General features: G+C 44.4%; 1 protein-coding gene across 2 annotated transcripts in view; it reads left to right on the forward strand.

Moving 5' to 3' along the window:
* The window catches only part of Usp10 (ubiquitin specific peptidase 10), a 48,723-nt gene that overhangs the window by 15,321 nt on the left and 5,445 nt on the right, over nt 1-27,957 (forward strand). The window contains exons 2-10 of one of the 2 annotated variants that reach the window (XM_050165239.1): nt 1,236-1,304; nt 6,060-6,117; nt 10,265-11,296; nt 19,933-20,024; nt 20,501-20,610; nt 21,246-21,301; nt 21,524-21,627; nt 23,739-23,838; nt 25,184-25,361. In XM_050165239.1, coding sequence (XP_050021196.1) covers nt 1,236-1,304; nt 6,060-6,117; nt 10,265-11,296; nt 19,933-20,024; nt 20,501-20,610; nt 21,246-21,301; nt 21,524-21,627; nt 23,739-23,838; nt 25,184-25,361 — 1,799 coding nt within the window. The remainder of the gene's footprint in view (nt 1-1,235; nt 1,305-6,059; nt 6,118-10,264; nt 11,297-19,932; nt 20,025-20,500; nt 20,611-21,245; nt 21,302-21,523; nt 21,628-23,738; nt 23,839-25,183; nt 25,362-27,957) is intronic. The other variant, XM_050165241.1, reaches the window with a different exon arrangement.

Consider the following 27,957-nt stretch of genomic DNA (forward strand, 5'->3'; position numbering starts at 1 on the left):
GAGCATTGCTCTCCCTGAGACGGAGTTCCCTGGATCCTACTTCTGTATCCATCCTTGTCTGTCATCATAGTTCATTTAATGGGAGTTACAAACTGCACACAGGTGTTTGGATGTTAGCGTAATGATGTTGAATCCAGTGTTTTACCACTGAGCCACCACATCCCTGTTCTCTGAGAATGTTTTATACACCTGAGTAAAATATTTATAGGATGGAATTCTGTGGAAATAATACTCTAGCATTCTAGGGGAAAGTACTTATCTTGAGTTTTCAAAACTGTCCTATTGCTATATACATCTGTTCTACTAAAAACCAGCTGAGTTTTTAAATTAGTGTTTTGAACTTAGTCTAATTTTTATACTTTTCTGTTCTCTGATAGGGTGTTTCCTTTCTTACTGTGATTCTTCTGTTTTTTTTTCCACCTGCCATGCTGAGAGTGATGGTAATATAAGCTTTCCCATGTTGTAAGTGATTAGTTAATGTTGCAGTTGGTAAAGGGCCGAGTCCCCAAGCATTTCAAGAGAAGACTCCAAACCATGTCGAATCTCAGTGTTTCCACCATTGCCATCTGTCCAGTCTCCTTGTCGACTTGGTCAAGGATATGCATTATGTGAGGACAGCTTTGTTTTCAGTGTTTGTTATGGTTTTGGTAGACACAGCCAAATAACCTCAGGAAATGGTCTTCCCAACAGTGACTTTTTGAAGAATAACGAGTATTAAATACTAGTTACAGAATGTGCGTTTATAGACTTCCCCATAAGTCATTTCTACACTTGAAGATGCAATGGAGCTGAAGACATAGCTCTGCTTGTACTTTGACCCTCAGTCCTGAGTTTTTCATGTAGCAGGTTACTGGCTGAATGAATGAATGAATGAGTGTTGTGGAAATTTCATGATACTTGTTAGTGGCAGATTTCTTAAAGCAATTAGGAGCTGGTGGCCACTTGGCAGATTCACCTATACCAATCCTGTCAGTGAAGATCACGCCTAGCACTCTATGAAACTAGAGGGTTGAGAGTTTACAGAAAAGGTTAGGTGGCCTTTTCTTGCATGTCATGAGAAAACACCACCCCTAAGAACCTCAGCTTTCAACTTGAGGTCCCTCATTGCTTATTTGAAAAGGACTTGGGGGATTCTAGTCTAAATAATGTTTCATAGGACAAACTGTAAAATATTGACTTTTAAAAAATAAGTAATGTGTTTATTGTATGTAATCAAATGTTCTTCTTGTTTTCAGTATATTTTTGGCGATTTCAGCCCTGATGAATTCAATCAGTTTTTTGTGACTCCCCGCTCTTCAGTTGAGGTAAGAAAAAATTTTTTCATGCTCATATCTGTAAAAATGATTGACAGTTCATTTTCACTTTAATTGAGAGTCCCTAATAATGCATAGATGAGCAGAGACTATACCATGAGTGTGCTTGGACCCATTTGTTGCTCTTGTATTTGCTTTAAACTTAGAAGGTGCCAGTATAGTTGCACACACAGCTAGACCCTTATTTCTTCTTCCTGGCTCCTTTCCCAGAGGTAGTAACTGCTGGGGTGGGCAGCACATGCTGTGCCCATAGCAACTGTCGAGTGCTGTGTGCTTTAAGATCATCCCTTTGCAGGTCACTTTAAGCCAGTGCTGTATTCCCAAGTTTATGTTTATACATTTGGTTTTTTGTTATTGTTTTGTTTTGTAGTTACTGCTTGTTAGTTTAAAGATTGTTTTGTGTGTATTAGTGTTTTGCCTGTATGTATATGTACCACTTGCTTGCTTGGGGCCCATGGAGATCAGAATATCGGATGCCCTGGAAGTGGAGTTATGGATGATTGTGAGCTCCATTGTTGATGCTGAGGCTGAACTCAGGTTCTCTATAAGAGCAGTAAATGTTGAGCCACCTCTCCAGCACCTGCTTTCTGGTTTTAATTGCTCAGTAGGTTCGTCACACACATTGTAATTTATTTACTACACTATATTAGTGTGTGTTTACTGAGTGTTGTGGGAGCTGCTAGGTTGGGTTAGTGGGTTCCTGAGGGAGTACATGATGATTTCTCATTTCTATGACCTATCCCATAGATCCACTCCTCCCATCCCCAACTCTCTTTCTCTCTCTCTCTCTGGTCTCACTGTGGCCTTGAATTCACAGAGATCAACTTGTGTCTTTCCCCCACTAATGGGATTAAAGGCACAGTCCCCTACACACACATCCGAGTAATATCGTACACACTCATTCCTGCCCATAGCTGTGGTATAGCTTGATCTGGCTTTATTTTCTATGTACTGTGGGCTTTAAAATTTTAGTGAAGCGCTTTCTTCTGTTTCTAAGATCAAGAACTGGGGGTAAACGGGGAGAGTGTTAAAGTGTAAAGCATATCAACTGAGAGCTTTTGTGCCTGTTTGTTTAAAAACTTGCCCCAGTAAGATAGGGAGCCAGGGAGAAGCAAACAGGTGATTCTGTGTGTGATCTTTAGTATTGGTATTGTTTATAAGGATTACTGGTGTTTCTAGAGCTGTGCTCTGATTTATGAGCAGTGGCTTGAAAGTACATCTCCCTAGTGGAGAATAGTCAGGTAATTTAGTTGGTCTGTTTGAGCCCTCTATTGTCTACTGGTGCTGGAAAGTGTTTATTCCAGGAGATACTCAGATCTTAGTATTGGAAGCAACATATACATCAAGTGTTACTGAACAGATCACCCTAGTACCATAGCTGAGTGAGAGAGAGGGAGAGAGAGAGAATATGAATGAATGAATATGGGGGGGGGGCACCGATAAGGCTCTTGGTTGTCATTTAAGGATTTATGTTTGTTTTTGGCATAGGGTCTCCCTATGTACCTCTGGCTGTCCTGAAACTCACTCTTTAGAGCAGGCTGGCCTTGAACTCAGAGATCTGTCTGCCTCTGCCTCCCAAATGCTGAGATTAAAGGCGTGCGCCACTATGTCCCACCTTAGATTAATTTTTAAAAATTGTTTATGTATGTGCGTGTTCATGTGGTTTGTGCGCTTGTGTGTGCAATGCATATGGAAACCATAGGTGTTAGACTTCCTGGAGTAGACTTATAGGCTATTGTAAACTGACTGACAGTGGGTCCTCTTCAAGAGTAGGAAGCACCCTTAACTGCTGAGCCATGTCTTCAGCCCCCTGAATTGGTGTTTCAGGGGCTTGCTTTCAGATTATTACATTGTGTTTCCTGAATGTGAGGAAGCTGGAGATACTACGCTGTGCAGGGCCCCAGGCTTACATGCTTCTCAGAGTAAACTGGACCTACTTTGTCTCCAGCGTCTCACCTTTGTATGGGGAGTTACATTTTTGGTTTGATGTATAAGAGACAGAATTTTACTTCATAGTCCAGGCTGGCATGAAACTTGCTATGTTTCTCAAATTGGTCTTGAACTCATGGTGATCCTCCTGCCTCAGCCCTTTTACTGCTGAGATTCCAGGTGTAAACCACCAAATCTGGTACTTTTTGTATTATAACCTGCTGTAGAATTGGACAGCTTTGATCCATTTGGATAGTTCTGTCTCATTGTGCTTACTACATCTTCTGTCACGAGGGAAGGTCTTAACTTGGTGGCAGTTTATTGAGTGAAAGGTGCCACACACCTGGACAGCAAAAGCAATCATGTTTTTGCAGTGCTGTTGCATCCTGTCTGCAACCATTCCGCGGTTATGATTTTCTCAGGCCAACAGTCAAAGTAAATGGATATATGATTTTAAAGTCTCACTTTGTAGTGTAAGCCAGCTTCAAACTCATAAAAATCCTTCTGCCATAGCTTCTTGAGTACTGGGTTTATAGATGTGCATCTTCATGCCTGCTAACGTGTCCTGAGTGTGTGTGCCATAGTGCTCGGCTGACAGAGGGTAACTGTGGAAGCTGGTTTTCTCTTCTTACCATGTGGGTCCATGGATGGCAGCACTCTGGCTGGCTTCAAGTAAATAAGGAAGCAGAGGCAGGTGGATCTCAATGAGTTTGAGGCCAGCCTGCTTTGCAAAGTGAGTTCCAGGACAGCAAGGACTGTTACACAAAGAAAGCCTGTCTTGAAAAACAAAACTTTGTGGGGTCAGTTACAGGGATTAAACTCTGTTGCTAGACTTGTTCAGCAAACTTTTTTACCTGCTGAGCCATCTCACCAGCCCCTAAATGCCTTAATACACTAACTGAAAATGACAGAGAGGACTGGGGAGATGGGTCAGTGGGTAGAGGTCTGTGCTGCCAAGCTTGATGACTTGAGTTCAATCCCTAGGACCCGAATAGTGTCATGCCAGAACTGACACCACCACCACTACCCCGGTAAATAATGAATGGAATTTTAAAAGAAGCTTAAATGAAATTGTTAGGTTGCCCCAGATTTTAGTGGTAATCTGTTAATTGGTTAGAACAGTTAGCCTGGCTTCCCTATCTGTCTGCTGTCCCAGAAACTCCTCCTGAGGTCTTTGAGAATAGGAGTGTTAGGAACCCTTGGTCAGTGTTTTCACTGCCACTGTCCTTCTCAGTCCTATTCATGATACATATCATGATGCTAGCACCAATAACATGTCTTGCCCTATGTGAGGTGGCTGTTTTGAGAAGAACTAGCTAGAGTTCTGGCCCTACAAGGTCTGGGGTGTAGGAATTGGTGGCTTGTGTTGTGCTGACCTGCTGAATTGTCCCCAGGGTAGTTTGCTGTCTCTGCCTCTCTTATAAAAGGGTTCAGTAATAGAGACTTTACCCTGCCGGCTTATCTGCTCTTATTATTTTACAGAGACCATGTTTCTGCACACTGCAATTGAAGTTGCTATATGGACTCTGGGGTGTTCCACCTTCCCAGTAGGCACATACACATTGCCACTGGTCCTCCCTCCCAGAGTTGGATTCAAAAGATTTCCCAGTGTCACAGGAATTTTACTGTGAATGGATTGATTCATAAGACCTTTCTGTGCCTCATAGATTTCTGTCTCCAAGGGCACCCTAGTCACTGATAGAGCAGACATTCTGTGTTACACACAGTGTCTCATCTTTCTTCTCTGTAGAAATACAGGGCTTTGCTTATAAGCTTCCTTGAGATTGCTGCACCACATGTGTGCTGTCAGTGATGACACGTGGACGGACGGGTTTGCCCGTGTGTCAGGGTGCTAAGTCCTGGGTTGCCTCTTGGCGCCAGAACCTGAGTGAGCAGTTAGACTCCTTTCCAGTTACCGTTTTCTTGGTATTTGTCATTACTATCTGGGGAGAGAACCTAGCACTTTACTTTAGTTGGTTGGGGGGAAGTAAATTTACCTCTTATAACCACAATGGCATTGGCTACCTAAAAGAATCCATTGGAGACATGAGCCTAGGAGACCATTAAACAGCAGACAGTGATTGGTCTGACACTAGCTAGAGACCGCTGAAGCTGCACACCTCAGGCTCTCCAGACTGTTAGACTGTGTTCTGGACCTTAGTGACCAGAGAGAAATGCTGCAGCAGGTGCTTTGTTCTGTCAGTCTCACTTCTCAGACATTCCCAGCTCTTAAATGTAGAATTGGCAGGAAGAATTTGAGAGGGTCTTAACATTCCCCTGGTTTTTACAAAGTAGCCAGGCATATATTTTCTTTCTTCCAAACAAGAAAGGTGATTTCAAACCATTAATTCAGTTGCATGGGACAGTGTGTAAGAAGGGAGCCACAATTTCCAGGCCATTTCTTCCTCACGGGCTTTTCTGTCTCTGCCCAGAGCCCTGGCTCTACATCTGCCAGCTGTGTTGCTGCTTGTTAAAAAGAGTGACTTCCACCAGCAGACGGACAGCCCAGGGTCTGGGCTCACCACTGACTGACATCCTGTGGAAGGCAGGCAGGATGTGATGGGAGGGTTTTATTGTAACCTGTACACATGCCATTAGGAGTGCATTTTCAGGTTCCCACCCTCTCTTTCAGTGTATTCAGTAATGGTAAATAATTGAAAGCATTCCTAAACTGTTCGATTCAGATTTTATCAGATTTTGGTGTGTGTCTTTCTGGGAACATGATATCATGAGATGGAACTTGAAGTGTTGAGTTAATGTAGTGATTTATGTTGAGTCTTAATATCCTGTTAATGTGTTTTTTGATTTCTTGCACAGCTCCCTCCATACAGTGGGACTCTGTGTGGCATACAGGCTGAAGATGAACTACCAGATGGTAAGCTGGGTCATGTGTGCTAGGTGGGCAAGAAACCTGCAAACATGTCCTCCGTTTTCTTATATCCCCCACCCCACCCCCCACTTAAGAGTTTATTCATAGTTGGGCTATGATGTGTGAGTTTATTGGAGTGTGCTTAGTGTGTGTGGTAGGCAGAGGCTAACTTCATGGAGTAGGTTCTCTCCTACTTTGACATGGGTTCCGGGGATTGGACAGAGATCGAGGTTTGTGCAGTAGGTATTCCTTACTGAGCTGGATTCCTAGTCTGTTCATGTCTTGGAGTCCCACCTGTAGCCCTGCAGGCTTAAATTGGTGCTCTTAGCTTAGCCTAGAAGCTGGGGAAGCAGGCCTCTGCAGTACTAGGCCAACTCGAGTCAACATTTCCTTAGCACTTGAAGCTTCTGCTGTGAACTGCAGCTCACTCAACTACCAAGTCACTCTGATTGACAGATGTGCTTTCAAGGTTGTGCTGTGCCCCAGAACACTGGGCATCATAAGTTCTGGTCAGGAGAGAGGTGTTCCTTTCTGTTACCTCAAGAAGCCCTGGTGTTGTGGGTGTGTCGCTCCACATGGCTGTGTTCAAGTCTCCTTGGGTCCTCTTGGCAGTGAGCCTGTGTGCTGTCAGTTGAGGGCTGTGTGGAGCTGTTACAGCAGTTGATGTTTATGTCCCATCTGTCCCAGATTCCTGGGCATTTAGGTACCATTCTCACGACCTGCTCTGCTCCTTTTCTGTCTCCAGCCTGAGCCCTGGCTGATGGCTAAGAGTGGTGTTTATCAAGTGCAGTAGTGTTTGCTGCTGAGCATGGATATTTAACACATCTTGATTGTGCATTCATCACAGACCCAAACTCAACCAGACCATTTCTAGTCAGGATTGTTGTAGGTTTTTGGTGGCTTTCAAGAATCTAAAGGAAAGTCTTTTTTTTTTTTTTTTTTTTTTTTTTTTAAGAGCCAGGGATTGGATTCCATGTTCTGTTAGCATGTTATACTTGTGATTGGTGTTAATTAGGTTTACATAGAAGTTTGAAAAGACTAAGCCAGCCTTATCTACAGTAACATCTCAGAAAGTGACTAAGGTTAGCAGTTCTGCAGTGAGCTATAATAGATCTGAAGGGAACGAACAGGTTTAGTAATAGCTTTACTCAATTAGCAAAATGAGTTGCCCTTTAATCTGCTGGTATCCAGCTCCAGGAGTCTGGGTCCCTTGCTTGGGACATCCGTCTCTGCTTTGTATGTTTGCACCTGTGACGGTCTGTTCTTTCTCAAGTGTTTCTTCTTGCTTATCAGAGGCCTTGTCTCCTGCTCACACCTGCATTGGTGTTGGTGTCAGTCTCAACTTACTTATTGGGTCCTTTTCTCCATTCTCTGCTCTTTCTTCCAAAATCTGACTTTAATTTTGTTGGGAATGCTCCCAAAGTTGTCAGGACCATTTAAAGGTTCTTTCCTCTAAAGCTTGGTCTCTTGTGTTTTCTCTCCTCAGAGCAGTGCTTCTCAACCTGTGGGTCATGACCCCTTTGTGGTCACATATCAGATATTTATATTGTGATTCATAACAATAGCAAGATTACAGTTATGAAGTAGCAACGAAAATAATTTTATGGTTGGGGGTTACCACAACATGAGGAACTATATTAAATGGTCACAGCATTAGAAGAAGGGTGAACCACTACCATAGAGCCTTTCACACTATGTTAATAAATCTTCTTTTAAGACTGCCCAGCAGTAGGCCACAGGGACCACATTCATTTCTCAGTGTCTGTGATTGCCTAGTGTAAAATGCTGTGACCCTTCAGCATGTGGGAGAATGTGTGAAGAAAGTGCTTTTCTTCTCCCAGCATAGAAAGTCACAGCGGGTGACCTCAGGGAACCGAACCTTGTTGTGCTTTGCACTTTATCTGCTATCCTTTCTAGGCAGTTGCTGAACTTTGAATCAGTGTGTCCTTGCTGTCCATTAAGTTAACTGTTGAAGTTTACTGTTCTCTGCATACCTTCCATGGGAATCAAGCACAATGCTGGGATTAAAGGGTGTCACCACACCCCACTGGGACAGTATGTTCATAAGCTTTTCATAGTTTTTTTCTTGTGCTGACTAGTCTGCCTCCCACTGAGGCAGAGGGATCTGCAATCCCTCTTACCTTTGTTGTGGACTGTTAATCTTTGTGAACTCAGGTTGGTCTTGTCAATAAATGTAAACTCCTGGAGCAGGAGCCTTGTCTTCCCTGCTTGGGAAAATCTCTCACACACCATGGAGTTATATGTACTTGATGGAACTCACTTTTGAGAAATATTGCCTTAAGGTACGCCCCCCCCCCCTTTAAAAAATTATGTGTGTGGCATACCTTTTTAAGTGTATGCCTGGCGCCCACAGAAGCCAGAAGAGGACATGGGATCTCTTAGAACTAGAGTTCCAGACAGTTGTGAGCTGCCTTGTGGTTGCTGTGAATCGAACCTGGGTTCTCTGGGAAGAGCAGCTAGTGCTCTTAACCACCAAGCTTACATGCCAGGGCGTTGTCTTCCTTATGTATTGTTTGCAGGCCTCTCATTTTTCACCTGAAAGATGGAACTCAGTCTGAGCTTTCTGCTGTCAGTGTGTGCCCCTCATGAAGAGACAAAACTGTCTGAAGTACCATGTTGGGTAGATGTTGAAGTGTTTCTCTGATACCCAGTCACATCCTAGAATATTGTTCTCTGATAAGATTGAGAATGGATGTGGAAGGCATCCTTAAAAAATATTTATTTATTTATTTTTTCCCCTCCTTCCCCTATTTATTATGTATACAATATTCTGTCTGTATGTCTGCAGGCCAGAAGAGGGCACCAGACCTCATTACAGATGGTTGTGAGCCACCATGTGGTTGCTGGGAATTGAACTCAGGACCTTTGGAAGAGCAGGCAATGCTCTTAACCACTGAGCCATCTCTCCAGCCCCATGGAAGGCATTTTCTGTTGGGAATAGTCAATCTTCTGTAAGCTTCATAGTATAGAACACAGTAATTCTGAGTGTGACTTCACAGTATACATGTCTCAAAGGGTAGTCTTCCTCCAAGCACACACACCTCAGTGTCTGTCACTGGTAGCTCCAAGCATTGTGGATTAGATGGAACCTGGAGCATCATGGGAGAGCTGCGGCTCCCAGGTGTAATAGAAGCCATTGTTCTTTGGTAATCCATTTCAAAGTAAGGAAAAGAACTGCTCATTGGTCAGTGGCATACAGATGAAACCTGCTGTGGTTTGTAGTCTCTAGGGGTAGGATTGCCTTTCTTCCCACCTCTGCTATGGGTGTCCTCCTTCTTTATCTAGTTAGCACATTTTTGGCTTCTCCCTGAACCTACGTTTTTTCCTCCTTCCCATGAAGTCTTTCAAGCCCTCCAGAATAAAACATACTTAGAACACGATTTTGGAGTTATAATTTCATCCTTGAAATGTGGGACTTGGAAACTATTGCTGCTCTGTACCAGAATTGAAGACACGTTTCCTTTATTTCACATGCATGACCATTCACCAAATATGCAGCCAGTAAGCACACTGTCTACCACGGAACTGTATGTCAGAGGAATATATATCTGTGTTTTGTTTTGTTTTGTTTTGTTTTGTTTTGTTTTGTTTAAAGACCAGGTTTCTCTGTGTAGCTTTGGAGCCTGTCCTAGAACTCACTCTGTAGACCAGACTGGCCTTGAACTCACAGAGAACTGCCTGCCTCGGCCTCCTGAGTGCTGGGATTAAAGGTGTGCACTATCACCGCCCAAAGGAATATTTTTAAGCAATGTTACAAGTTACTTATTTGTTTATTTATATAGTGTGACTGCCATTGTGATAGAGGGTGGCCTTGGATTCCTAATCCTGTATCTATCTTTCTAGTACTGGAATCGCGTGCCCCACTAATTTTTTAATCACAGATTTAATTTAGTTTCTACCCTCTGTCTTTTGAAAGTTTTTCTTAGTTACCCAGATAACCAGAGGTAAGGACAGGCTCCTTGTTTCATACCCCCAATTTGCTCTTAGTTTTATAGATACCATTTTCAACAGATTATTAAGATAGGCATACAGCCTGTTGTAGCTGTTTCAAAGAGGATGAATGGTCTTGATACTGCAGAGCTTGCTCCCTGTGCTTGCAATGGATGGGCACTGATTGCTTATTTCTTCCCAGCAGGACAAGAACATCAGAGGATTGAGTTTGGGGTTGATGAAGTCATCAAACCAAGTGATGGTTTGCCGAGAGCCCCCAGCTACAGTATTTCAAGCACTCTGAACCCCCAGGCACCTGAGTTTATTCTTGGTTGCACAACTTCCAAAAAGACCCCTGATGGCATAGATAAAGATGAAAACTACAGCTCTGTTGACCAGTACCCAGATTCGGCCCTGACTCTGGAAAACAGCTCTAATGTGGAGGGAGAAGCCTTGGAGAACGATGGTAGCACTGGTGGTCTTGGTCAAAGGGAGCGGAAAAAGAAGAAGAAGCGCCCCCCTGGATACTACAGTTATCTGAAAGATGGCAGTGATGAAGTTATTTCCCCAGCTGCGCTGGTCAACGGCCATGCCAGTTCAGCAGTTACGAACAGTGTGGGTGTGGAGGATGCTGAGTTCATGGTCGACATGCTTCCTTCAGTTATGCCCAGGACTTGTGACAGCCCTCAGAATCCCATGGACTTCATCAGTGACCCTGTGCCTGACAGTCCTTTCCCCAGAACACTAGGTAGTGATAGCAGGACTGCAGGGCTGCTTGAGGGTTGCCATGGAACTGACTTTGAGCAACCCTGTCTCCCTGCAGACAGCCTTCTAAGGACAGCTGTGACGCAACCCTACGTTGGCACTGATACTACTGAGACTCTTGCAGTTGCTAATGGAAAAATACTTGAATCCTTGGGCGAGGACACTGCTGCCAATGGGGTAGAGTTACACACTGAGGAGAGCCCAGACTTGGACCCTGCAAAGCCTGAGAGCCAGTCACCTCCTGCCGACAGTGCGCTCTCTGCATCTGGGGCCATTCCCATTAGCCAGCCCGCAAAGTCCTGGGCTAGCCTCTTTCATGATTCTAAGCCCTCTTCTTCCTCGCCCATGGCATATGTGGAAACTAAGTGTTCCCCCCCTGTCCCATCTCCCCTGGCCTCTGAAAAGCAGGTGGAAGTCAAAGAAGGGCTTGTTCCAGTTTCAGAGGATCCTGTAGCCATAAAGATTGCAGGTACAGTTAAACAGACAGACTGAGTGGAGATGGGATCTGTCTTAGGGACACACTGTGTGTAGTGTATTGGTATGCACAGTGGTGGTAAAGGGCATGTATGCATTAACATTATTCAGTTGTAAAACAATGTCTATAAGAAGAAAGATGGAAGGAGAGGGTGCCATGCCTTTATGTAAGTGGGAAATCTTCATGTTTTTTTTTTTTTTTTGCAAGTTCCTTATTGACAAACTCCATTTCCATTTTCTTGTTGCTGTAGCGTTGGAGTGTGTGACACATATGTTCTGTGCTGTAACTAGGGTGTACTTTCGGTGTGATGATCCTCCTCAGTTAGTACTCAGTTTGTATTCCTTTTCTCTATCAGTATAGAAATAGACATTAAAAAAAAATAATGCAGCCCCCCCTCCCTTCCATAGTGACTTCGGTTAAGTGATGGATTTTATTCAGAATTGTAGCACCAAACTGAAGGTAGGGAGTGGAGAGACACAGAGGTTGAGAGGTTAGGTGCAAAAACAGGTTTTCAGGTCCCCAGCTCCAGAGACTGCTGCAGTGTGCCCTTGGAGTGCTCAGAGTCCCAACAGATATTAAGGTGTATCCTCTTGATAGTTGGGAGTAGCAACAAGTCTTGGCTTTTAACTGTCACAGTTATGGCTGTGTGTGGAAACATAGAGCTGTAATTCCAGCTCTCAGGAGACCGAGCAGGGGAATGGCAATTTAAGCCCAGCCTGGCTTCAGAAGCAAGACCCTGTCTCAAAAAAGAAACCATAACAAAATGAGAACATTTTATTCCCTATGTGAGATATATTATTCTGAGTGTTCTTAGTGTTCTGAAGTCTCTTCAAATGAGAAGATTGATAGAGTTTTATTTTTATTGTCTTGGGTTTCATATTGTAGTCCAGGCTGGTTTTGAACTTGCTATTTAGCACAGTCTATCTCCAAAGTGACTTCTCTTCTGCTTTTACCTCCCAAATGCTGGGATCACAAGGCGTGTCACCGTACTCCACTGGAATAATCCATTATTTTTTTTTTTAATTTTTAAGTTTTATGTGTATGGGTGTTTTGCCTTCATGTATGTCTAGGCACCACTTGTGTATTAGTGCCAGCAGATGCCAGAAGACAGAATCAAATTCCCCGGAACTACAGTTACAGTTGGTTGTGAACCTTTATGTAAGTGCTGGGAATCAAATCCAGGTCCTTTGGACTAGTAAGTAGCCTGTGCTCTTAACTGCTGAGCCATCTCTCCAGCCCTTTGGGATCATAGTTTTAAAGAAAAGTGGTTTTCTTCTTTGCATCCCCTAGTATTCTTTTTTTTTTAATTGAAAAAATTTAAAAAAGGTTTACTCATTTTATTTGTATTTTGCCTGCATGCACGCCATCTGTTGGTGCTGGGAATTGAACCCATATCTTTCTTATACAAGAGCAACAAGGGCTCTTAATCTCCAAGCCATCTCTCCAGTCCATTTTTCTTTTCAGTTTTACTTCCGTAGCACAAAGCTTTTCACAAATTCCAGTCTTCTTGCCAGTCTTCCAAGTGCTGGGATTCTAGTTGCACACCTGTATGTCCTGCCTGGTTTCAGATAGGTTTCTCCTAAAATGTATTCATTATGGGATTGAGCAGGTGCCTCAGTAGGAACATTTCTTTGCATGCATGAAGATCTCCAGCATTCATGTTGAAAAGCCAGATAGGGCCTGAGTATCTATAGCTTCACCATTAGGAGTTAAAGACAAGTAGGTCTGGGACGTTTTGGCAAGTAAAAGTTTAGCAGGTGGATCTTTTTGACTTCTAGGCTAGCCAGGGCAGATCTTTAGACCAAAAGCCTCCCAGTTCCTAACCAGACAGGTCTCAGGGGTGGAGAGACAGTCTTCTGTTTATGTCACTCCAAATGCATACCTGCCCCCTTTGTCTTTTGAGGGCGTGGTTGGTTGTTGTTGGTTTTTTGAGACAGGGTTTCTCTATGTAGCCCTCGCTGTCCTGGAACTTACTTTGTAGACCAGGCAGGCCTTGAATTCAGATCCACCTGCCTCTGCCTCCTAAATGCTGGGATTAAAGGTGTGTACCACCTCCACCCATATTGATTATTTTTAGTAAGAGTAACTGAATCGTGAAAACAGTGGAAAAAAAATTTGAGAATATTTGGGACTGGTGTTTGCTGGTTGGAGAGCAATGTCTATACACCACTGTCAGGAGTCAATAAGGCAGCAAGGTGATGAGGGTCAATTGCTGTGACTACCTTATAAGCACAGGCTTCAGAAGGCTGCGTGTGCTGTTTATCATTGCACCCTTATTTTTAATGCACTTGGTCTTTCTGGGGTTTTACAGCTGCTGTGCTTCCAGAACCAGTGCAAGTTCCACTTCTGACTTCCACCCTCAGATCGTGTGAAAACAAACCATGTAGGAAAAAACCTTTAGGAATTAAGCTTGAGCTGTTGTGGAAACTCAATGCTCGCTACTAACTGTCCATTTGTAGGTGGTCTGTGTTGAGTCATTTACCGAATGTGAGGTCTGTATTTCTTGAGATTTAAAAAGGATATTCAGTGATTGGAGTTTTCTGGTGCCAACAGATTGCATAAGAAAGCTGGACTCTGCTCAGCCTTTTAATGTCTGCAGTTTTACCAAAGTGGAGACCCTGATGATTTCAGTTTATTTTATGAGCCAGTTGGCATTTTCAGTCCGTAAGCATTGTTTCTATTAACTTCTGTGAGAAAGATGCATTGGGATCATCTTCCCTAAATTGCCTTGAATGAAAGGTGTTTCTGGAGAATGTGATGCTGCAGCCAGCGTCTAGTGTTTGGCTCTAAGGGAAGAGGGAGCTTTAGAAGCTAGCTGTAATGTCCTGAGCACAAGTCAGCAGTGCCCAAACCCTCTCTTTTTGATTATAGGTTGGTGGATCAGGCTAGAACGAGTGCAGACCTCATTAAAGTAACTGAGCTGACCCAAGGCGGGAGGGAGTTAAGGACTTCAGCAATCTTCACTGTGATTCGAGAAGGGTGGAGGTTCACCTTCTGGCTGCATGGTGTGGCATTCACCGAAGGAGCAGGGCATGAGAAGGAGCAGGAGCAGTGGGTGTGGAGGCTTTGATCTTAACCTAAAGATAATCAACTGCAGTCAGTTTTACAGCTGCTCATTTCTTTTGAAATGGAACTTACTGGGATACAGTCACAAAATGTTCCAAAGTTGTGGTTTTGGGAAATATAGATTATTTCTTTTTGAAGATAAAAAGTGTTTTTTCAAACCCTTGTCTATACTTTTCCTTTCCCTTTCCACTTAGATTGCCTTTTTAAAAATGTTTTGTTTTTGTTTTTTTTGAGAAAGGGGGCTAGTTGTCCTGAAACTCATGATATAAACCAAACTGGCATTGAACTCAGATCCACCTGCCCCTGCCGTGTGAGTAGGCATTAGCAGTGTGTACTAGATTGATTTGTTTTAGGTGTATGGGTGTTTTGCCTCCATCTGTGTCTGTGTGCCACATGTGTGCAGTGACCATGGAGGCCAGAAGAGGGTGTGGTATCCTCGGAATTGGAGTTGTAGACATTGTTAGGTGTGTGTGTTTGGGAACTGAACCTTGGTCCTCTGCAACTGCAAGTGCTCTTAACTACTGAACCATCTCTCTAGCCCGCAGACTGCCTCTTTAAAAAAAAAGTTATATTTCATTATTTATCTGTGTGTATGCGTGTGTGTGCACACCTCCAAGTTTATGAGCACCCAAACACAAGTGTCATAGTCAGAGGGCAGCTTGGGAGTTGGTTTTCTGCTCTACTGTGTGGGTCCTAAGGTTCTAAAACTTGATGGCAGGTGACTCTATTCTCCCTTTTTCTTCCTTTCTCTCTTTCTCTTTTGTATTTCAAGACAGTGTTCTCTTTGTGGCCCTGGCTGTCTTAGAACTTGCTCTGTAGATCAGGCTGGCCTTGAACTTAGAGAGACCCACCTGCCTCTGCTTCCCAACACTGGAATTAAAGGCTTGTGCCGCCACCTGGCTTCTGCTCTGCCTCTTTCTCAGGAGGCTTATGGGATGTCTGTAATAGACTGACCATGTCAGGGGTTTACCCATGCGGTTCTCTACATTGTCACTGCCCTCACTCCAGGGGTGAATTATTTTGCTCATTGCATCTGTTCAAGAAGTTAAATTACTTCAGATTACTAAATGAATGAAGTGGCGGTGCCAGAGTGTGAGCCCAACTCTGGTTTGTATGTCCAGGCTGTGTGTTTGTTGGAGGGCGTGTGTACCCATGGTCATGCAGACATGCCATGGCATATGTAGAGGTTAGAGGACAACTTTTGGAGAGTCAGCTCTCCTTCCAACATATGGGTTCCAGATATGCATCTTAGATAATTAGGTCTAGTGGCAACAGCATTTACCAAGCCATCTCAGCAGCCTGAACTTTGTTAACTATGAGATAAATGAGTTTTATTTAAGATATATTGGGCCATTTCTGATGAACTGGAAGGATTTGTGTGGTCTTACCAAATTTTTGTGGTATACTGTGTGGGGCATGGAGGGTAGATTGGCTATCCCTTGTTTAAGGCATGAGATAAGAAAGGAAGACTTCAGACAGCCAGCAGGGTTGGGGCAGCAGTCTGGGGACAAAGGGCATGGAGAGTTCTGTTGAGAATTATCAGTGGTAGGGTATTGTTTTCAAAGGACTTTGAGTCCAGGAAGATATTTGCCAGTAGTGATAAAAGGCAGACAGTGAGTGGTACCGCTGTGGCACTTTTCAGTCAGTCTCAGAGAGCAAGGGTGGTTAGAAGGCTGCTTGTACTTTATGATTGGTGCTGCTTTTTACTTTATGAAATGCCATTAAAGGATTGTCTGGAATAATAATTATGTATAAAGCCTGCATGCATGCTTGCATACCAGAAGAGGGCATCTGATCTCATTATACACGGTTGTGAGCTGCCATGTGGTTGCTGGGTTGTGGACCTCAGGAAGAGCAGCCAGTGCTCTTAATCTTTGAGCCATCTCTCCAGCCCCAAGAAAACAATAGAATAATCTTTAAGAAAAGGTCTAGATATTTCTTCTATATCTCTCTGTAAAGAGCACCTGAAGATTGTATCAGAGGACAAAGATTTGAGCATTGCCTGAATCAATTATGTAGCCTCATCTGCTCCACATTTTCCTTTGTATTTTATGCCTGTATCCTTGCAGTTATTGAATAAGCCACTGGGTGGTGCTAAGAGATGAGCTTACTATCTTGGAAGGGCACTGGAAACTGCTTTTTGACTTGCTGGCTATTTAGGGAAGGGCAGTGTAGAAACCACCCTGAGCATGTGGTTTCACAGTAAATGTCTGAAGGGAGCCATTATAGTTGGCTTCAGATAGGATGTGTTCTTATGTCCACAGAGCTCTACAGTGTTTTTTCTTAGGAAAGTGAAAGAAGCTTGTTCCTCAGGCTTAGTGCAACCAGCTTGCCTCATTACATTTTGAAAAGGAATTAGCTTTGTCATAGACGCTGGGTTATTTTAAACTCGAAGCACTGTCTCTAATCACAGTGTGTTTTCATGTATGGTATGCGTGGGTGAGTGTGCATGACTGCTAAAAGCATCTTGGGAGTCAGAGAGGTTATCTTTTAGGAAGTTCTTACCTCCACCTGTTTTGTTTTTAGAGCAGTCTTGTCTCTGTCCCTTCACTGCGTATTATATCCAGGTTAGGTGGCCCATGGCTTTGGGATAATTCTCATCTCAGCCTGAGGTCTCTCCATAAGAATGCCAGGATTTGTTTTGTTTGTTTGAGGCAGCGTCTCTCTATGTAACCTTAGAACTCACTGTGTAACTATCCTGAACTCCCAGATACCCACCAACCTCTTCCTCCAAAGTGCTTAGATTAAAGGCAAGCATCCCCATAGCCATCTACTTTTTTAAAATGTGGATTTCGGCCATCTGAACTCAGGCCATTGGGCTTGCATCCTCTCCCTGCCCCTGCAATTCATAGTTGAGGCTGCTCAGCTATGAGTGAATAGGGGAGGGGCGAAGGTGCCTTGTGGATCTCTGTGCCTGTCCCTTGTTTGTTTTCTACCTCCTCCAGTGCCTCTGCCCAAACAGGTGTAAATGTCAAGGTACACCATCCCTTCTCCCACCTTCAAACTGAGAAGACTTTGTTGCTTACACCACCAGGAAAACAGAATTTTTTTCCTTCAGAAACCTGAGTATGGTTGGCCACCTCCTGTTTTAGTTCCTCCTGTCGTGTGGCTGTCAGATTTCTTGGCCAGGCGTTTCTTTGAGCAGTTCACACTGGTTCTCTACTCTTACCCAGACCTCTGGCTCCTTCCTGTTAATGCCATTTTAGTATATGCTTTGCACTCTGAATTTGAGGTGTGCGTTATTGTGGGAGTATTGGGAATATGGCACACTGATTTTCGAGTGTAAGTCACCATTCTCAGTGTTAGCTCCTGCTGACTAAGGCTAGGCTCACTATTGCAGCACCACACAAACTGTATGACAGTGTCCTTTACGTTCCTCCTGGTAGACACCCCCCTCATTCTCACATCTGCTTCCTCAGCCTCTAGTTGCTCCCTCAGTGTGTCTGCAGATGAAGCATACCTCTCAGACCTGTCCAGCTAAGCCCGCAGTGTGTGATGATCTCAGCTTGGACAGTGAGTCCCACTCATTACTGGTCCGTGAACTGGCCTAAAGTAGGGCTAATTGTAGTCTTGGAGTGCCATATAGGTTGAATTAGCTGTTCATCAGAGGTCAACTATGGCAGAGAGACCAAACCTTGTAATTGTGTAAAAACTTGCCATTGATTACTGCTTTGAAGCCCTGTGACATTATGTTGGGGAGTGTTTGGTTGAGCACTCACAGGTTTGGTGGTTACTGTGATCATCCCTGTGCTGTGGTACATAGTAGAAAGTGTGGATTTTTGTGGTACAGCCCAGGGTCAAGTGGGAACATGGTGGGAAGGGGACAGCGAGTGATGCCATACAATACAGATATTTAAAAACTCCTTTTGTGTGTGTGTTTGTGAGGTCAGATTGTGGGAGTCAGTCCTCTTTACACTAAATGGGTCCTGGGGCTATGACCCGGATCATTAGGTCTGGCAGCAAGTACCTGTAACTGTTGAACCACAAGTAATAGTTTACTCATTTAAAAAAGATGAGCCGTGTAGAATCACTCACTGTGCTTCCTCGCTGGAGGAAAGGAGAAGGAAGTTGTATGTGTGTCTGTGTATATACGTGTTTTACGTGTGTGTACATAAGTATACTTTTAAACAATGAAATTAATTTTCTCATTTGACTTTGGGACACCAGCCTGGGACCTGCCAGTACAACAGTTTTGGTTTGTTGCCATGCATGGTATCACATGTGCCCATTAGTGGTTCATTCCTGTGAAACAGCTTAAAAGGAAATGAGGCAGCATCGTGTTGTGGCCCTGAATTGGAGCCTCGATTGTGTGTTGATCATAGGCAGAAAGCAGACAGGGTGCTCCTAGATGGCTGAGAACTAGGTCCTGCCAGTTAACACTTAGGAGTTATAGAGACAGACTGAGTATGAGGAGTATGTTCACTCTAGCTATGACTGTTACAGAATTCATTATGGCGTGTGGGAAGAGCCTTGCTGTATAGACCAGGCTAGCCTCAGACTCACAGGCCTGTGCAATGCCATGTAGTGCTAGGTTTGTTTTTGTTCTTGTCTTTGAAATAGTCACATGAAGTCCATGCTGGTCTAGAACCTACTGCATAGGCTGATGCTGACTTTGAACTCGTGATCCTTCTGTATCTGTCTCCCAAATGCTACAACTATAGTGATGTGCCACCACTCATGACTTCCTTGTCTTTGTTTTAAAAGTGCATTTCTAGATAGGTCTAGTGGCATGTACTTGTAATCCCAGTGCTGAGGCAGAAGGATTGCTGTGAGTTTGAGGTTAGTCTGGGTTGCATAATATCAGGCCATCCAAAGCCACAGAGCAAGACTTTGCCTCAAAATCCAGTGGTGGTAAAGATGCTTAGTTGTAGAAAATGACATTCGTAATTTCTTTTTCCTTTTCTTTTTGAGACAGGGTCTTACCATGTAGCTTTGGCTGGGTTCACGGAGAGATCTGCCAGTCTCTAGATGTGCACTACCATGCCTGGCTTTATAGTTACTTAAAACTGGAAAAATCTGAATAGAAAAACCTGCTTCTGAACTGAGTGAGGCGCTAAGAGTGCAGAGTAAATGGATTGCTGGCGTGACTGCTGATGGAAACTGTGACTAACAGGAGCAATTATCCCTTAATGTGGAGCTATGAAGCTCCCACTGTGATATGCCAGGTCTCATGCGAATTCAGGAGACACATTTTGCTCCCTAAGTCCCTTTGAAGTGTCTAGGACACCTTGCTGCTAGTGAGGCACACTGTCAGCCTTGGTGGGGTAGCCAGCATCTTTCGTATCTGCTGTCTGTTGCTAATGATTGTGTGCGTTTCCTTCGATTGTGCTTCCTAGTCTATTCTCACAGGAACATAAGTAAACATTGATGTTTGGAGGAAAATATTAATTGGAAGAAACAATTCCTCATTCAGTAACAAAGCTAAGTGAGACTTTAATAATGAGGGCTTTCTGAGGACACGTTTTCCTGAAGAGCTCTCAGCACTTCAGAATGCCTTTTCATGGATGCTGATGCTGCTGGCTAGAATGTTGTTAATGTCTTCATTTGCTTCTTCACTCTTGCAGAGTTACTGGAGACTGTAACCTTGATACATAAGCCAGTGTCACTGCAACCCCGCGGGCTGATCAATAAAGGAAACTGGTGCTACATTAATGCCGTATCCTTCCTGGATGCCATCCCCAGGCCTGGCTACCATGGTGTTCTCTCTGGGTGCATTTGACTTAGTGAAACTTCCTCAGGGCAGCTGGGCCATCACTTGGTGTGCCTACCTCATAGTTGATGATACTCTGAGCCCCACTTCTCGACCCTCTGTAAGAGTATTGATCTGTTGACCTGTGAATGGACAGAATCAGGCCTGCTTTATTCTCATGGCAGTGGTTGTAGATAGTAGGATAGAGTGACCACTCAGAATAGAAGCTTTGCTCTAACTAGTGGTAGTATCTTGCTCTACTAGGTTCTTGAATGTCACCCTGGCCCACAGCAGATCCTTACATGGCCATTACAAGGCAGCTATCTTTTTTATTTGGTTTATGCTTTTTTGAGTGTCTTTGGCTTTTCTTGTTTTTATATGCCTTTAGGAAGTTTGCTGTTGTCTGTTTCATTTCCTTTACACTTCCTTACTGCGACATTTAGACCCTGCAGGCGTTGGTGGCTTGCCCTCCGATGTATCACCTGATGAAGTTCATTCCTCTGTATTCAAAAGTGCAAAGGCCTTGCACGTCAACGCCCATGATAGATAGCTTGTAAGTAAAGTGTTCACACATATGCCAGTGGGGGGGGGGGGCTTTCCCCTGGTGATGGGAACTTGAACGGTTGGCAAAGGAGGTGCTCCCTGAGTTGAGTCCAGCTCTCCACTCTCGATTTCCTACAGATAAGTACTGGGATATTCTCCTGCTCTTTTTTAGTTTATGTGTATAAGTATTTACCTGCATGTATAAGTGTACCACATGTGTGCAATGCTCATGGAGGTCAGAAGAAAACTTTGGACCCCTGGAACTGGAGTTACAACCTATTGTAAGCTGCCACGTGGGTGCTGAGAACTGAGCCTGGGGTTCCAGCAAGTGCTCTGGACTGCCCAGCCACCTCTCCAGCCTCTGGAATTCTCTTTTAAAGGAAGATGTTGCTGGGATTTTATACCGAAGTATAACTGAACTTCGTGCTTCTTTACCCTTCAGATTCAGTAGAAAACCTTGTATTGTTTGCCAACTTAAAAATAGCATTTAAAAATGATCCCAAAATGTGTACAGATTTAATGTAAGAACCCACTGGGTACTGTCACGTCACCCGACGTGGACCGCACAACTGCTGGTTGTCATGTGTTGTGCCGAGGCCTGCCTGCTCTTAACATGCTTTGCTTCACTTTCTTTTCTCTACTTAGTGTTCGGCTAATGAACGAGTTCACTAACATGCCAGTGCCTCCCAAACCCCGTCAAGGTGAGTCGTAGCTGTGGGGCCTGTTATGGGAACATGGCGCCAGGGAACCAGAATGTGGTAAATGTGGTCTTGTTGAAAAGAAAATGTCCTTTTAAATCTGGGTGTTCGCCCTGTGCCAGTCTCGGCTTCCTGCCTGGGTGGTGGTCGGAGTTTGGGTGGCTTTGCTTTCTGTCCTAATTCATACTGTGCTTTTAGTTACCAGAATGTCTGTTTCTCTTGTAGCTCTCGGGGATAAAATCGTGAGAGATATTCGCCCAGGAGCCGCCTTTGAACCTACGTACATTTATAGACTCCTGACAGTTATCAAGTCAAGCCTGTCTGAAAAGGTCTGGGGTGCTCGATGGTAGCTGGGAGGGGGACATGCCTATAGTTCTAGTGAGTAGATGGCAAGGCAAGAGGACCTTTGGGAATTCAAGCCTAGCCTGAGCTACAGAGCGAGTTGCAAATGAGCCTGAACCACCATTAGTGGTTGTTGCTCCTGTTTGTGTGTGTCGCACGCCCCGTGCTGTAGGTGAGGTTATAATGGAGTTGTTTAATGAGTGTGTTAGTTACCCACACTAAATGGCATTAAGCAAGGACTGAGTCTCACTAATTCCACTAACCCTGTGAATTCAAGCTGGTAAATGGGCAGAACCTGGCTTTTGAGTCTTCCCTTATTGCTGCGCTGTACTTGGATAGAGTGGAGATTGTTGGTCCTGGAGTGCCCAGCCTTGTATTCATGCTCAGGCTACAGCAGCTATTCCATCAACTTGCTTCTTACCTCTTGCTTTTTCCTAAGTATTGCATATTGTGTTAGTAAAGACAAGTGAGCAGAGAAGCTGGGAAGCCTTACAGATAGATGGCCCTGAGAGCTGTTGAGAATGGGAGAGTGATGAAGGTATTTGTCTAGAATAGTCAGCTGGTTCTTTCAGTCCCAAGTCTGTAATATTTTGACATTCACACTTCAAATGCTGTTAAAGGAAACTTACAGGTAAAATAGTTAAGAAAATGCCATTTAAATGAAGTGGTATGGAAGCTACAGTGGTTGAAATAGAGTGAGCTCCAGATACACAGGAGAGACCCCAGCCATACAACTTTAACTTTTTAAAATGCCTATGTTACAGCTTTTCTTGTTGGCTTGGACTTAAGTTTCCTCCTACTTGGGATTCAGAGTATTATTAGGGATGCCTTGCCAAGGGTAGGGATTAGAAACAGCCTAGGCAACAGAAAGACAAGTGTGAGGACAACGTACAGATGTTGTAGATCTTGGAGGAGGCCCAGGGGCCAGTGGAACAGAGATAGAGGGATCCTCAGGGATGGCTCCATGAAGCCGAGCCCTTCTAAGTGTGTGTTCCAAAAGAATGCTTATGAAAAAAGCACTTTGGAAGTTACATCAGAGCTGACTAGAGCTAGCGCTTTAAGACCAACCTCAAGCTGGATGATTTCCTAGCAGGAGTTGGGGCAGCTGGTGTTGTGGACCTAGTACTGCAGCAGACAGATCCAGAGAAAAATCCTCAGCCGCCCCCATTTGTGCCGCCCCAATGCCCAGCCACGATGCTGCTCATGGAGTCCTTCAGTTCTGTATGGTAGCCCACATGGTTGGTAGAGACTCTGGGGGCGCATCTCAGGAACTGTGTCACAGGCTCAGGAAATCCCAGATGTCGAGGGGAAAATAGCACTTCATAACAAAACTACTTTGTTTATATAGAGTTTGACACAGTCCCTTATCCATTCTTGGAGTGATGGAAGGCCAGATTCTCAGATACCAGCCAAGGGCTTTCTGGGAGTGCAGCCTCATGTTTGCTCTGCCTGCGCATGCTTGTGTGTGTGTGTGTGTGTGCGCGCGCGCGCACGTGCGCGCACACACACTTTTTGGTGTGTGACTGGTGGCTGTGCTGTCTCTGACTGGTTTTGGCATGGAATGTCCGTAACAGTCAGCTGATTACTTATGACTAGAGTCCTCTCAGCAGTTCCTGTCCAGAGAATGGAGATGGAGATGATGTTGCCAGTCACTGCTGAGTGATGTGACTCAGGGCTTATTTGTGGCCCTCAATGTCTTGTTCATGGGTGGGGTTTTTTGTTGTTGTTGTTGTTGTTGTGTTTTTTTGTTGTTGTTGTTTTATTTTTCAAGACAGGATTTTTCTATGTATCTCTGGCTGACCTGAAACTTGCTCTGTTGTAGACCAGGCTAGCCTCGAACTTAGATCCATTTGCCTTTGCCTCTTGAGTGCTGGGATTAAAGGTGTGCACCACCAAGCCTGACTATTTTTATTTTTCTAGCATAATATGTATAGGAATTTAGTTACAAAAGCAAAAAATTAAGGACCAAACCTCGCGACAGCTCTTGGAATTCGCATATGCCAATCTGGATTGTTTTGTCGGGCGGTTTGATCCAGGTGATGAGAGTCCTATAGACCTCTCTGCAATCAGAATTAATGTGGTCATGTCTGACCTCCAGGGCCGACAGGAAGATGCCGAGGAGTACTTAGGCTTCATTCTTAATGGACTTCATGAGGAAATGCTGAGCCTGAAGAAGCTTCTCTCCCCCACTCATGAAAGTAAGTTCTTTTATGTGAGACTGTTTGCCCGACAGCTGCTTGTCAAGGACGGTGCATGTCCATGTTCTCTCTCACACACCCATCTGAAGTCGCATGTCCATCAACAGTGACTAGGGTGCATTAATAACTAGTTTGTTTCATTACCTTTAGCCCAGCAGTGAGAAAGTTAGGTTTGGATAACTGGAATTTATCTAGATGCATGCTGTTTTGCTTTAACTTTTACTCCAAAAAGATTGAGGCCTTAGTTACTGATCTCTTGTGTAAAACGTGGGACCAGTACAGTGGTACTAAAGGGTTTGTTTACCTTGGTTTACAGTTCTAGAAGGATTGTGCCCAGCACAGTGGAGAAGCACAGTGGCGAACTAGACAGCCACATTTCACCCACACACAGGAAGCAGAACACAGAGCCGAGCTGTAGACCCTCAAAGCCTAGCCCCTGTGATGTATTTCCTCCAGCAAGGCTTTACTGTCTTAAGGTTCCAGATCCTTCCAAACAATGTCACCAACCAAGAACTAAGTGTCCAGCCCCATGAGCTTGTAGGGTACATTTCTCATTCACACGACTTCTGAAATGCAGAAAAGCAGAACAGGTAGCTGGAGGACCTACAGGCATGGGCTCACTTCGCACACCTGTACCCGTCTCCTTATGATGTGAAGTTGGAGGAAATAGTTGAGTTGCTGATTGGTACTAAAAGGTCTCCCTATGTGCCTTTGGCTGTCCTGGAACTCACTTTTTAGAGCAGGCTGGCCCCAAACTCACAGAGATCTGTCTGCCTCTGCCTCCTGCCGGGATCAAAGGCGTGTACCACCACTGCTAGGCTTTTTTTTTTTTTTAAAGTAGTTGACAGACCTGCTTTTTTGCTGTTGTTTTGGTTCTTTATATTTATTTAATGTGTGTGTGTGTGTATATGGAGGGGTGGGTGTGGGTTGTGCCTGTGCAATTGTGTGTGTACAAAATGGAGGTCAGGATAATTTGCAGGAGTTAGTCTTTGTCATGTGGTACTAGGAATCAAACTCATGTTTTCAGGCCTAGGGCATGTGGCTTCACCTGATGAGCCCTTTCACCCAGCCCGACAAATCATTACACCAGTGGTTCTCAATCTGAGGATTGTGACCCCTTTGGGGTTTGTCTAAGACCATCAGAAGACACAGATATTTACAGTTTAGAACAGTAGCATAGTTATGAAGTAGCTATGAAAATTGTGGTTGGGGAGGGTCTCATAACATGCACTGTACTCAAAGGTTGCAGCACTAGGAAGGTCGAGAACAGCTTCTGCAGAATGTATATTTGCTTGGATTTTTTGTTGTTGAGAATAGTAACCTAAGCAGACCCTTTTCTTTTCAGAACTTACTGTTTCCAATGGGCCCAGAAGCCACTTGATAGAGGACGAAGAGCAGGAAGACACCGGTGAAGGGAGTGAGGATGAGTGGGAGCAAGTGGGTCCTAGGAATAAGTCGTCCGTCACCCGGCAGGCTGATTTCGTTCAGACTCCTATCACTGGCATTTTTGGCGGACATATCAGGTTCATGCTTTTCCATGTTGCCACAGGGGAGGGGCTTTGAGGTGTCTGGAAGCTTCCTGCCATCTGCTTTTGCCTGCTTTTTTTCAGTTGCTTTTTCTAAAGCCCTGCCACTAGGGCCGTGTGCTTCAGTGCTCCTGTGGGCTCTCCCGTCACTCCCTATTGAGAGTAGAAAGCCAGCTGACTTGTTTGTTCTGGTGAAAGAAACTCGACTCGTGTGTTTGATTATAGGCATTGAATTGCTATATTTTAACAACTGGGTTGCTTGCATTTAAAGTCTATATCATGATGTTATCAGCACAGATGTAGAGTGGCGGCCACAGAGAACCAGGCAACACACCTGCCACCTTCCTTGGTTTCCCTCCCCTTGTAGACAAGAGCAGCTGTGCTCTTCTCATTCAGTGTGCACCTCCCAGATCGGTGCTTTGTGCCCTCTCCTCTTTGCCTCCTCCTGTTCTCTTGCGCCACGTTGTCATAGTGACAGGTCGTTGTGAGTGACTTCCTTTTTTTAGATCTCCGGTAGTGTGAACACATACGGCTTTTCTTCTGTTTCCAGCTCAGTTCATTTAGTACGTTTTCCAAGTCCATCCATGCCCTGGCCAATATCATAGGAAATATCCTTTTCCAAGGCTGAGTAATATTCCTTTGAGTACACCCACCATGGTGATTTCATCCATTTGCTTTTGGGTGGCCACATAGATTGTTTATCTAGGAACTAATTATGTATGGACTGGACAAATATACATACCAGAACTTTATGAGCTAGAAAGTGAAGTGAGTGGAGACATTGGCACACTGGAGGACATGACCCCTGGTCAGCTTTCTGTTTCTTCACCTCATCCCCCAAAAGACATAACTTTCAAGGATGTCTTAGTGGGCTTCAGTTTGTGGCATCTCCTGGGTGCTGTATTTAAAAGACAGCTCTCTTAGCCCAGCTCTGTCTGCTCGGCAGCAGAATGCCCAACTTTAAGCAGAAAGTTTGCCATCCATGCCTCAGAAGCCGCCTTCTCTGTGGCCCCCATGAGGAGGGCTAAGGAATCAGTTGAGCTGCTCCTTGACATTGCACAGGCCCCCTTCTACTCCAGGGTTCTGGAATCTTTGTGGAACTGTGCTGTCAGGTGTGGTCTGGGAAGTGTCATGCCCTGCCCATTGTCACTGTAGACACACCCTGCCCCTGAGATGAGCCTTGGTGGCAGGGGCAGCAAGAGATGACTGTTTCCTTTGCTACGGCCTGGAGTTAGGAGGACTATTGAACATGCTTTGGGGGGCGATGAGGGGATAGTGGGAATACAGGCAGCCAGAGTGCTTCCTCTGCACTAAGGGCAATAGGAGTTTTAGTGCCACAGCCAGCATGACAGATCTTAGATGTGCCTTAGAGTGACAGTGGGGGAAACCAGGTTCCCCTTGAAGAGATTGCTATATTGTTATTAAGTATTATTTTAGTCAAGTTCTGGTCTTGAACTCACATGTAGGTGTAGCCATGGCCAAGGATGACTTGAGTTTCTGATCCTCGCTCTCCCACCTTCCAAGTGCTGGATTACAGGGATGTGCAGTCTAACCTGACCTGTGAGGTGCTAAGGATAGAACCCAGGACATCATGTACACCAGCAAGCACTCTCCATTCCTTGCTACAGACCTAGGCCTAGATAAGGAACTATTTCTGTTTTGTTTTGTGTTTTCTTTGTTTTAAGACTGCGCCTATGTAGTTGCCCATGTTGGCCTCGGGTTACTCATTCTTGTGGGTTTTCAGTTTCTTTAACTCAGATCCGCCTGCCTCGGCCTCCCAAGTGCTTATAGGCATGCACACCACTGCCCAGCTTTACTTTCATTAATGTTTTTCAGCTTCCTGTGGGAACACAAGGAGCACCAGTCATGGCTTTCACACCCGGGAGGAAGGTTGGAGTATTAGACCCTGACAGAAAAGCTTCCCGCTGGTTCTCAGGGTTCCTGGCCCATGCAGTCCAGTCTTCCTCCCACCAACTTTACTCTGCTCATAAGCTAGACACCAGGCTGCGCAAACAAGAGGCTTTGTTGTTATCTTAGAATATTTCCTGGATGAGGTTGAATGAGATGAGATGAGCTTATAGTTACTACTCTAAAGACCTTAAAAAAGAAAAAATAAACAAGAGAAAATAACAAGAGAAAAATAAAAAACCTAAGAAAACATAGTTGAGTTGGCATCCTACCCACAAGGCTGGTTGCCTCTCTTCCTGGATTGCTAACATGGTTTTTATTATCCTGAGCTTGCTTCCTCCTCATGTTGTTTTTATAGAACAAAAGCAGTATTAAAAGTCATGTTTTCCTGGGAATTTCCTTCATTTCATTAGTACAGGCTGTGGTGCTTTGTTGAAAGCCCTTTGAGGGTCACTTTTGTTAACTGGTACCGCATTGTATTCATGTGTGCAAGGTAAGAGTTTGGAAGTTGAAAACATCTGAGCAAGTGGGAACATGTACTGATCAGTTGCTAATAACAGGAGGTAGTCCTCAGAGCTTTTTTTTTTTTTTTTTTAAATGAAATTCTGGGTCTTTTTTGCTTCCCTATTTTCTCTGGTCTTCTATATTGAATAAACTTGTTTGAATGTTTATTCCTTATCTGTTG

The sequence above is a fragment of the Alexandromys fortis genome, unplaced genomic scaffold (assembly GCF_014885135.2).
Source record: "Alexandromys fortis isolate MF-2015 unplaced genomic scaffold, M_Fortis_MF-2015_v1.1 scaffold_165, whole genome shotgun sequence".
NCBI lineage: Eukaryota > Metazoa > Chordata > Mammalia > Rodentia > Cricetidae > Alexandromys > Alexandromys fortis.